The 12,432-nt window shown below is 38.8% G+C and overlaps 1 protein-coding gene across 1 annotated transcript in view; it reads right to left on the bottom strand.

The window, feature by feature from the left end:
* Nucleotides 1-12,432, bottom strand: part of ALCAM (activated leukocyte cell adhesion molecule) — a 117,531-nt gene that overhangs the window by 14,859 nt on the left and 90,240 nt on the right. The window contains exons 7-9 of the mRNA XM_017808001.1: nucleotides 7,727-7,854; nucleotides 5,919-6,048; nucleotides 6-118 (exon numbers count right to left, since the gene is read on the bottom strand). Coding sequence (XP_017663490.1) covers nucleotides 6-118; nucleotides 5,919-6,048; nucleotides 7,727-7,854 — 371 coding nt within the window. The remainder of the gene's footprint in view (nucleotides 1-5; nucleotides 119-5,918; nucleotides 6,049-7,726; nucleotides 7,855-12,432) is intronic.

Raw genomic sequence — 12,432 nt, 5'->3', positions numbered from 1 at the left:
CTGACCTTTATCCAAAACACAGTTGCATTTCTACTAGAAGAAATTGTGCATGACACAGGCAGGGCCTCTCCAATCTGTTTTGTGACTTCTCCGCTAGGAGTAAGCTGCAAATCCAAATCTGGGATAGAAAGAACATTTGTCAAAAGTTAATCTCGGAAAGCCTGGCCCATTTCAAAGGCTTACCAAGAAAAGAAAATGTGACTAATTGCACTCATTAAATTCAAGATTTCACTTCTTCAATAAAATCTAAGTCAATTTTACAAGTAAGGGAGATGAGAGAATTATTCTAAAATAGGCATTGCAGAACATTCATATTTTTGCTGTAATTATAGGCTAAAAGGAAAAGCAAAACCTCACTAATCACTAGACAAATGGATACATTTTTTCACCTTGTACTGCTGAAAGAATGACAAAATAGGCACAAGAAGCTGAAGAAGTACTTCACACAGCAGTATGTGCATCTTGAAAGGGGAAGCACAGACTCCTGTGAGGGTAGCTTGGTATGGGCCAGGTAGAAATACATCTTCAGGGGAGAACTCGTGCAGGTGGGGACAGGTTAACCTAAATAGTAAGTGTCAAGAAAAAGACAGGAGGACAAGGGGTAATTTCCTTTAATCTGATAAAACAAGATTATTTTTATCATCAGAATCTGGAGGGGATGACAGTGGTCAAACAGAGGGTGCATGAGACATGATACTGACTGAAGTGAGAAGTCTGAATTATAGGTTTGGGGGGCTGCACATGAGGCCCCTTGATTTATTTGTTCTCATTTCTAACTTAAAATGCTATTTTTGTGTAACTCAAAAGAGTCCAAGCTCTGCCTGACATGTTTAAGCTCCAGGGAAATTGCAGTCATGGATAGCTGTGTTTGACATAAGGCATGGTGAGAGGCAGTAACAGACACTTCACGAAACACTGCTCTAGGTTTTTCTTAGTATAAGGAGTTGGTGGGCTGGCAATGTTGGTGGTATTTTTTGTTTGGTTGGTTGTTTTTTTTTTTTGTTTTTTTTTTTTTTTAAAGAAAATCCCAAACTGAAAAAAAAAGAAGGGTTTGCCAAACTAAATCTCTGTTTTGCTTCCCCTCTCACAGTGCCTTGCTTGAAAGCCAAGTTGCCTGGTCAAATGACTATCACAGATGAGTGCACATACACACACACATACATGTGCAGTCTCAAATGCACACATGACTTCATCACAAATAGAGAATTTGCTGAAAAAGGATTGCAAAGCATCCTTTCGGTTTTTAAGCAGAGTTGAAAAAAAGCTGCAGACAAAAATCACACTTGCTACAGGAAAGTGAGTTTTCCATAACAAAACACTGAACTTCACTACTGGCTTCATTCAGTGGTTGCCCTGGGAACACCACTGTAATTAAAGGTAGAACTTGAGGGAACAACAAAGGTTCATCCTGTACTACTAGTCCGTATTATTATTTTTGTTACAAGCCTTATGTCTAGTCCAAGGGGCCACAAGAACTGTACTTTCATCTGCAAATGAATCAAAGATCTTGATGAAGAGATAAAATGGCATCTTGTTTCTTGTATTCCTACGGGGATTTCTCCTTCTGCCTCCTGAAAGTAGTAAACACAACCAAACTATGTTACTGTGGCTTCCAGAAAACAAAAATAGAAACAAAGACAAGACTCATCCAGTGAGATGGTGTATAGATTCCAATGGTGTTCGGGATGTGTTTCTTCTTGCTGTTACTCTTAAGCACATCTACCAAGGCAGAGGGGTGGTTGAAGAAAAAAAGCTAAGATTTTTTTTTCCCCCTCAAGGTGAATTTCCTTCAACATCTACTTAAACCCTTTGTTCTCTGAAGCAGGACAGCACCTCAAACCCGAGATCACCAAAGACCATACAAGGAGGCATTCCTCTCACATACACCATGAGAAACAGAAACTCCTGAAATTTTTTGCCTTCATCTCAGGCAAGACTGACACTGAGCCCAGAGCAATCCTTCAGCCCAGTACTTCTCCAGGGTAGTATGCGTGTGCACCGCCAGCCTCTTTTTGCGGTATAACTGAGAGTACAGTCCCTCTCACACAGTGGTCTTGGTTGCTAAAGAAGTTCAGGAAAATTTACACTGTATGAGACGAACTCCATAGCTCAGAGCAGTATTTGCAAGGTGATTTATGAGGCAAGTACAGAATTAAGCTACTGTTTAACATAGGATCCCCTCTAGGAACTCTACATGAGCAATTTGATTTGGATTAATATTCTGCCAGTTTATCTGTAGGGCTCACAAAGAAATGTGATGTAGATACTTTTACCTCTCTACTTCTATGCTCCATTAGTAAGTAATCTCTCCTTGGTACAGAAGTATGAGGAGATAATATTTCTTGCATACATTAGACTGTCAAAACTAAATTTTTGTTTTCATTGAAAGAAAAACTTTTCTGCAAGAATTTTCTGTACATTTCCTGTTTGGCTTTGAAATGTTCTTCAGAAACAAGCTTCTCATCAGGCAGCATTTTCAATATATGCTCGCTCTTAATGTGGTCTCACTTGAAGTCTTGCATTGATTTCAGTGCTGCCTTTGCATACCAAGTAGTGCAGGGAAGAGACATATAGTGCATTCTGCACACGTTACCACATCACGTGAGAGAGATATGGAATTAATGTGGGGAAGATTGGAGCATACGTTTCAGTTTTGAAACTCTGTGGCACATTCAGGACAGACTCCCAGCATTTAACAGAGACTTCTGATGGAATACTGTGCTACAGCTGGGAAAACTATGCACAACACTTCCCTGTCGTCTGAACTCCATAAATATACTAGCAGAAAACCAGAAAACCTCATTCAAAGATCAGAAACTTCTCCTAGTATACTGAGAATCGATTTTTCCATGTAACATTCAAAAGGTGATTTCCCCTGTATTTTCAATGACTTTACTGAAAGAAGAGACAAGACAAGACAAGGCTATAAAAATATCTATAGAGAAACATAAATGCTAAATTTCTAAACCCTTTAATTTACTGGAAGGTTTGCAAAACTATTTCCCCAGAAAACACATTTTAGCAAAAAGGAAAGCATCACAAAGTAGAAGTTCCACAGACCTATCTTCTCCATACTGAGTTCTACATGCAGAAACAATTAGAGAATCACAGAATGGTTTAGGCTGGAAAAGACCTAAAAGATCATCTACATCCAGTACCCCTGCCATGGGCAGGGACACATCAACACTAGACCAAGTTGTTCAAATCCCCATAGCAATAGGTAATGAAAAGGGACTGTGGGCTGAAAGAGTTGCTTCTTTATAACTGAGGGAAGGTACACCTGTCCTCTACTGTTAGTTGCTTTCCTTGCCTCACACAGGGTGTGCTTCTCTATCTGTTTAAGTGGTTGCAAACACCTTTTGCCCTGGCCTGTTACTTCCTGGCCTCTGCCAGTTTTACTTATCTGATCCTGGATGAACTCATTCAAGGATCAGAGCCGGCAGAAAAATTACAACACAGTGTAAAAAAACCCAAACTCACAACATAAATCCCGTTCTGTTGCTCCCTCTCTTGAGGGACACATCATGCCAACTGCAAGCACTCAGTTCTGCTGGACTTTACACTGGGACCCGGCTGCACAAATCCTGCTCTGAGGGACAAGAGCTTGAGTTGTCCAGTTTGTTCTTTATATTCTGTGGATAAGGTAAGAGAATCTTTCGGCCCCCCCTGTAATTTTCTTCATAAATAAAGTATTTCCCTAAACATTACGGGTAACTCAGATGCTTTACTGTAAATTTTCAGCTTTCCGCGAGTCTTATAATTTATATTCGCCTTGGAAAAAAAAGAGCTCAGTATTCAGCCAGAATATTTTCCTACAAAAATACTTGAGGGCTATGACAGGACAATGTATTTTCATACCAGCAAGAAGCTTTCCCTACCTAGACACTGAAAGGAACCAGTGTAATTATAATGCTCAAAAAAATCTGTTTGTGAAAAAACACTACATTGAAAATATAACAAATTACTATAAATAGTTTTCCAGATTAAAACCAAAATTATTATACTGCTGCCTTCTTGTTGTGTTCATGGTTTTGGGTTTCTTAAAAGGAAAATAAAAAAGCTAAAATGCTGAGATTGGATGTGAGGAAATGGAAAGCCCTGACTCCTAATCAAGGCTTTTTCAGGTGTAATGGCATAGACAGAAATATTCATCTATATGTGGAAAGGTAAGCAATAAAGCAAAAGAGGGAGAAAAAGTAGGATTTGATAGGCATTAGTAAGTATTATTTGAAGGAGGAAAAAACGTGCTGCAGAAATGCTTTAGACCAGCATAAGGCAAGACACCAAAATACCTTAAAGACGGGGCATTGTCTGGATATTCAGGAATTACAGAACTATTCCAGGCCACTGTGCCTCAGTTAAACAACAGCTTTATTGCAGGTAGCGGTATTTTGGAAAAACAGAACATAACAAAATGAATCCTAAATGAAGAGAAGCAATAGGGTGCTAGAGTGTACCTATGAGTTCCGAGTAGCTGCACTAGCTGCCAACACTGGAAAGACTTGTGCCAAGAAAATACATGCTTCTCTGGCATACTAAAGCTCTTCCAACATGCAGAGAAAATAGAGAAAGGAAAACTGGCTTGTTATAAATCACTTGGAACTGAGGAAGCCATTCTTTAGAATAACTATTTATCAAAGTATAAGTAGACACTTGGAGTAAAATAAAAGAGTCAGTTATACCAGAGCAAAAGACCAGCAATCTACTTTTGATATTGGGCAGTTAAGAGGCAGTAGTACAGGGCTCTTTTCAGATCTTACACACCCAACTCTTGGCAAAAAGGGGGGGGGGAATAGGATGACAGCGGATGATCATATTAAAGGCAAAATATTCATTAAATGGAATAGTGTAATTATTCGTGTACAGATATATTACTCTTGGGCACATGTTGTGACTCTGGGGGATGGTCCTCTGCAGGGCTAGGGGTTGGGCTCAATGATCCTTGTGGGTCCCTTCCAACTCAGCATATTCTGTGATTATGTGATATTATGCATGTATTGTAACTCTTTCAAGAAAAAAAATTCAAAACCAAGTATACAAACATGAAATTTCTTTTTATGTAAAGCATAACTACTGCAGAAGCCTTTAAACTTCATTATCTATCAGATCCCTCTGAACCTGTCAACTACTAAAGGTATTTGTGCTACTGTGAAGACTACAAACCATCAATGTTTTTAGGGAAAACCTACTACCACTAGCCTGAGTCTCATTTCACAGCCTGTGATAGCAGAGCAGAGTTTGAAAGAGTTCCTGCTCTTGTTTTCTCACATAAAGAGATTAAAAGCAACCATTGCTTCAGTGGTTCAACCAGTTCAATGGCTGCTTTTGAAGTGTTGTTGATAGTATGAGTAAATACTCTAGTATCCAGCTAAAGAAAATTTACTGAGGTCTGTAGCTGTCATGATTCTGGGAAAAGTAAAAGAAGCAATTTTTCCTATGTGAACAAAATGACTTCCTAAGTCTCTTTTCTACACTCCTTACACGTTACCCTCATTGAGGTAAATATGAACTTGGCTATGAAGAATGACTTTCAGTTATATCACTGTGGATCAGCTTGGTGTTTGTGTGCATTCTAAGGCACGGCTGGAGGAAAATAATCTGCCACGTATATGTTCACATGAGTGACATATAAAATACCAAAATTCTCACTGTATGTGACAGTGCAATAATATCATATACTGTACAAAAGTTACATAGAGTGAATCTGTATCTAGGCAAATGAATACAGAAAGTTAGGATTTTCAAACAGAAATACATTAGAATAAAGAAAAATGACCAGACACTACTTCAAACCAACTGCTTCACTCAGTTCTCCTGTAAGCAACCGAACTAATCTACCTAACTAAGCAAAGAGGGCATTCTGGAAGGTCCAAGATCAGTTTGTATCCTAGACAGGAGTGCAAAATGCAATGACTTACAGTGCACAGTGATGGTGGTTGAATCCATCATGCTTTTGTCAGTCAGAGAGCATTTGTATTCTCCTGTTGCATTCCGCCTGACATCTGTCATTACGTAAGTATCTGAGCTCCTTATACCTTCTGTTTCTCCCTGCAGATGGAAAACAAAACATTTATTGTATATGGGCCTGCTAAAACCATTAATTTTTGTTGAGGATTTTTTATTATAAGAATGATGAAATACTCCAAAATACACACACTGAAGTGGAACTACCTGTTAAATATAGTAAGGTTTACTTCCTACATGACAACACAGTTAAAAAAACACCTACAAGCTTACTCTTTTAACTGAATGACTAAATCATTTGTAGAGGACATTAAAATAAAAAATTTGAAAGTTTTTCAGAAAGATACAGTCTACGAATAAAAGTGTTGCAGAAATCAAAGCAGCAGAACATTTTGTGGTTTTAAATCTGATTCTGATATGACATATTCAGATGAGGAAAAATCATTAAGTGAACTGTACTGCATTACACACCTTGAATGGCACAAGCAAACCTTGCTTTATCCACATCATGATATAGAGCCGGTTAGGATATACAATACTTTCTATGCAGTTATCTACAGACACTGGTGTTTTGAATTAGCCAGCAAGTGTTGCTTTCTGGCTGTCCAGTTCCCCAGTTTCCCCCGATTACAATGGACAGACAGATCAGCTTTAAAACAAGCACAGACTGATACCCTAATTCCTATCTCTGAATCCAGAAAGAGATTTATAATACCCATGAGTCTTGCAAAGAAATCACCAACTCCAGCTCTCCTTGAGAAAAAGGACTAGTATCGGGTACCAGGGAGAAGATAAGACAAACTTGGGTGTTTAGCTCACTGACTGTGATAGTGGAGGAAGGAGAGATACCATACACTTTCTTCCTGGCATTTAGTGAGTTCTTAGGATGACTAAATGGCCGTTCTGAGATAAGAGGATTTCAGCTCCCAGTTTCCCTTGCTGCTCTTCAGCAACTCAAACATGCCAGGAGTCCAGAGTAGATGACAATTATACTCAAATGGTGACATGTTGGTTTTGAAGTACCTGAAAACATGCCACTTCTTTTGGCTTCTCTCAAGATCAGCTCTGCTCACTACTGCAGCAGGAACAAATAAGGGATATAATACAGGAGCAAGAAGCAGGACATGGGAAGCAGGGCCAGAAGTCTTGGAATATAAAGCCACATCCGTCTGTGGATTTCACCAATACTAAGAAGATTAATAGTAACAAAGCTTTTATTTTTCTCAGTCTGTGTCTTACACATTTGGCAGATTTATTCTCCTGTGCTGTCACACACATTAGTTTTTGTGGTTTTATGCCACCAAACAATTCATTAACTGAAGAAAAGAAATTGCACAAAGATTCATCTATGAAAGTCCAAAAAATAGCTAAGTTAATTTCCTGTACTTTCACTGCTGGATTTTTGTTATGACAACAGATGAGATAGTTTTCTTCAAGATGCTAAACTGCTGTCATCAAAGCCGTTTATTAAAGTATATAATGATGGGAAATGAAGCCTTGTAATTTTTAGTAGGGTCTAACTTCTGAAAAATTCAGGTGGGCTGTGGGGAAGGAGCAACTTTTTTTCAAAAATATTTTGCCAACTGAGGTGAGGCGTTCTCAGAGTCTGATATAATGGTCAATGTCTGTCGTCAGTGTTTGTCTCATTGAATTCCTTCCTTCATTTGTTATAAAATCACGTATACACTGACATGTAGCAATGTCTGTAGGAAGGGATGATACAGAATATTTCACTATGCACTGACAGCAAGGCAGGACTTACTGGAATGTAAAACAGGAACTCCTGTGGAGGAGGGTTGCCATTTCCTGAGCATTTCAGAGTGATGTTATCGCCTTCTTTAATGGTCCTACTTTGTGACAGCACTTGAATAGTCACCTTCTCTGTTGGATCTGTGAAAATAATGTACACATTTAATAGCTTCTGCATAATCCACCCAGCAAAACGATGCATATGATATTCATGGCCGAAGAGAACGCAATTTTATCATCCTGCAGGAGAAGATATTCGCATGTGTAGATCTTTTTATAAAAGAACTTGAAGTTAATCTTTCTATATTTTTGCCGATTAAGTGCAAAGAAGTCATATGACATAAAATTCATTTTTCTTCACCAAAATACCTGTAACTGAAACAGCAATGATTACAACCATGTCATGTGCTTAAAGGCAAAAGAAGCCCTGATTAGTATGAACCACTTCATGGTGTGATTTCATTATGAGGGATTAACTTGTCCTCTGTGAAGCTCCCTGTTTGGAGGACTGCAGCAATCAGAAAAACAACTGAAGCTCTCAATGCCTTGTAATAGTACTAGATAATAGCCTTCTGGCATTAAAAAGAAAGAAATATGAACCAAGCGACTACGTGCAGACTATTCTATATGCTGATCACTACAGGCTTTCAGAAAGATGAATTTGGTGAACATAATAGGACCCTTAACATAGTCAACAGAACGGTAAATGTAACGTACTTCTGTCATGTTCAGTGAAGTTGAACTATAACTTATATTTTACTTTTGTAATTTTTTTTGAGGCAAAGATAGAGTATTTTTAACAGATGCTATTCTTTCTAAGTAGAGGCCTAAATATAATTTTTCTAAAACAAAGTAAAGTGAACAAAATTAAAGAAAACAATATGGGCAGATAACTCTCGCTGTGTTAATTTTAAAGCATAAATAAAATTCCATCAAAGATGCCAGTCTTGCATTAAGATACAGTACAGTGCACCTTATCAGACACTAAAAAAATCTACACAGCAGAGAAACCCTCGCCTGACAGGTGATTTTGTGTGTTTAGTGAAGCGTGTGCTCTACAGCCCTTCCAACCCTTAAGGCATTTATCATGTCTGTCTTCTGCTACGGGATTTCTCAATAACAGGAGCTGCATTTGATTGTGCCCTTTTGGACTGAGAGCCCTAACAGAGCACAGTATTTCACCCCTCCTCACAGAAGGAGGGGTAGTTTGTTTCAACAAGCCACATCCTCCCTCCTTCAGATGCAACAGCCTCGGCTCCCTTCCACAGCCAAACAACCTTCCACCTCGGTACCTTCAGAGCTGAAGCACAACTTTGCCTGCTTAGAAAATGGAATTCCAACATTGCTGCTGGTATGGAATAGAACAGATGCAATGAAATAGCTGGCCAGGAATGACATGCCCACCTCTTGGTGGCTGCTGGGCCAAAAAACTCAGTTTCGGGGGCTGTTACAAAACTTGTCCCTCCGTCAAGTTTGTGCTAAGGTGACCAAATGTGAAAAGTTATCATAAAGGATGTCTAGATATATCCTGGAATTGCTTAGGCTTTGTCTCAAGACTAAAAAGGGAGGACTTATAAAGAGTAAGACATTAGAATTTAAATTTTGAACAGGTTTTCCCACAAAGATGAACAGCATTAGATTAAAAATGAATACAGTTAAACAAGAGTGACATTCTTGCAAACCACCAATCTTTTCTGTAGGAGGATCTTACACTTCTATCTACTGCAACCAACCAGGAGCAAATTTTTAATTTAGTTCTCCAAACTGGAAAAAAAAATCCACAGAAGTAAATACCAAAAGACTAATTAAACTGTTCTCTAAGGTGAAGAGGTCACTCTTCTGAGGAAGATGCAACCTGACGACAGGAAGAGAAGGTGTCCAGTGCAATGCCGAGTGCTGCTTGGCAGAGTAATGTGCTCTCCTGCTTTCACTAATATACAGGAGCAGCCTGGTGTATCTTGCCTCTGAGTGGCACATATCACTGATTGGCCCATTTTACCTGCTGCTTCTGCAAACCCAAGACTCTGCTTTCTACAACAGCAAAATTCTAGGAGCCAGCACCAAAAGGCAGTTATTTAGCAAATGAATGCTGCTATCCCAGACCTGCCACAGCCGCTGTGCAACTTCAAGGAAAATACCAATGCTGGAAGCTCTAATGTGTTATGGAAAGCAGTTTATCCATAACAAGACAGACACTTTAACAACAGGGCATGACTGGAAAGTCTGCCAGACAAACACTATCTTTTTACATGGATTAATGCTGAGCACAACCCAACATAACTGGAGCCTAGATAATTAGATATCTGAGACACTGTCTAACTGCCCAGCTTCAAGAGTTCTCTTGTAGTACTCATGTTACTTTTGGTAGCTTCCTTGCTGCAGCAGCAAAGCAGAGCTGGTAACTGCTGCTGGCCGAGCTAAATTACCCTATTCCAAGTAGCATCCAACTCAGCAGGTGCTAATTCACTCTTCTTCTCATATTAAGTTACAGAGGCTGGCTGCTTCCAGGATGTCAACTAGTTATTAAACACTTGAGTACTAAAGTCTGCATTAACCCAAACCTAAAGATAAAATAAAAACCCAAACCAAACAGTAAAACATTTCTTAGATCTTGACTGAATATCTTTAAAAACATCTTGTGTAGGCATGGTTTTAAGCATGCTCTCCCCATTTATTTAGGATAAATGACTAAGTTGCAAGGAACGAACAGAAGATCTTTATGATTTTGCTCTACTTGCTTTAGAGATGCAGAACATGATAGTTTTGCAGTTAATCTAAAAAAAAAAAAAGGCTGAAAGACTTCCATTTCTTAAGAGTTGGAGTCTGCTAGTTTTTTTCATCTGCATTATATTTGACTCATTTAAAAAATCACATTTATTGACAAAGAAACTAATTAGGATCACTGAACTAAATTAAAAATAAAAAAAAAAATCAGACACATCATTACCATCAACTAACAGCAGTCACAAAACTCATCTGTTGAAGCTTGGACATCTATTAACAAAGAATTTCATGAATTTATTTGAAGATGCATTTAAGTAGAGTAAGGAACTGAAGTTACAGCAGATGAAAATACTCAGAAAATTGGGTAACCCCATAGTCTGAAGCCAAAGTTCATACTTGACGCCTCTTCACTACTGAAGGGTGTGCCAGCCTCCCACTACTCGCTAATTAGCAGCACACTGGAGGAAATAATTAAATTGTGTGTTACCAGAGCAGGATTAGAAGAGCTAGTCTAGCAAACATTAAATCTTTAATACAGAGGGCACTGTGACTTTCCTGCAGGCGTGCAGCCTTTTTTTCCCCTTCATATCGGGCAGTTCTTACTTGCAACTGCAGGTAGCACATGCAGCACAGAAAATCTGCAAGAGCCTCACCCTCAAACAGGTGAAGAAGTACCCTAGTGCATGAAAGTGGTGGGGAAATGAGGACAGGTTTACTCTACTTTTACTTTACAGCAAAACCAGAAAAATAAGAAATGCCTCTAGTAAAGTGATGGAATAGGTGTCTGCAGGCTTGATACATCTATGGTATTTCCATGGGTAACAATTGCTGTCCCAGAGGTTTTCTTCTCCATTAGTTCTGCTGGTTGCCGTTCTGGACGAACAGCTAGTGAAAACCAAAGACCACTCGCTCCAAGGTTTGGCTGTATTTGACCAAGGTCAAAATTGATGCTCTACTCTGTGGCTCAAGAGACTTTACCTGTAGAAGAGAAGCAATCTATCCTCTAGTTAGAACATACCATGCCACTTCCAGCCTTTGGCTTTTGTTTTCAAGGCAATGGAGCACATATGCTACGTGGAGAATCCAGTGCCTTACTTATTTTCTTTGTATTCAACTGTATTACACTGTTGTCCTACAATGTATACTAAGACCCTATTAGATGCTGGACTGTATACTTAGACCCTGTCATTCCCAAAACAGGGACTTTTCTTTTGTAAGATGAGGTATTAGCTGAAGTGTGCAGAGGGGTAACACTTGACTGGACATACTGCATATCTCCTGTTCCTCTATATTCTTCTCTAATCTGCTGACTTCTATGCTCCTTCAGAAATGTGATTTTACAACACTTTGAAAAGCTTCTTCCCCTTGTCTCTAAGTGCTGCCACCCCTTCTGACCTCTCCTTGTTTTGTTTATTTAAAAGAGAATTACAGTGTCAGTAGCACAGTAAGAAAGTTGGTCTAGAACTCAGTCCCGTTAGAAGCAATTATTTACACAAATTCTCTACTTAGAAGTATACCAATATTCAAATTATACATTTTAAATGTAAAAATCAGCATCTTATAGCTGCAGAGAAGCACTTTGTGCAAGGTAGACAGCCAGCATTAACTGGTGCTAACTCTGCAAAGATGAAAAACATTTGAATTTACTAAAAACTGTATTATGTATTTACTGCATATTTCAGGGGTCGCAGAGAGTCACTGTAATCAACCAGTATAACTTCTCTTAAAGTTCTCAAAAGCCCATTTCACTGTAACTGTTTATGGTTACTACTTTCCTCTTGTCAATGAAATGTTGATATTCAGTATTTCACTGTTAGGAAAAAAGAAATCTCAGGTAAATCTGAAGATAATAATTACACAAACAATGTACTCAGACCTTCTTGATGCAAATCAACTTTGAAGAAACCATTTCAATAGCCAAGCAGTAATTGTCTCTGTAATTCTGTAAACCTCTTCTGATTGCTTTCCCCCACCCCGAGGTAGACTTCGTACAGC

The sequence above is a fragment of the Lepidothrix coronata genome, unplaced genomic scaffold, assembly GCF_001604755.1.
Source record: "Lepidothrix coronata isolate B3197 unplaced genomic scaffold, Lepidothrix_coronata-1.0 Scaffold21, whole genome shotgun sequence".
Classification (NCBI taxonomy): Eukaryota; Metazoa; Chordata; class Aves; order Passeriformes; family Pipridae; genus Lepidothrix; species Lepidothrix coronata.
This window is presented reverse-complemented; position numbering and strand designations above follow the sequence as displayed.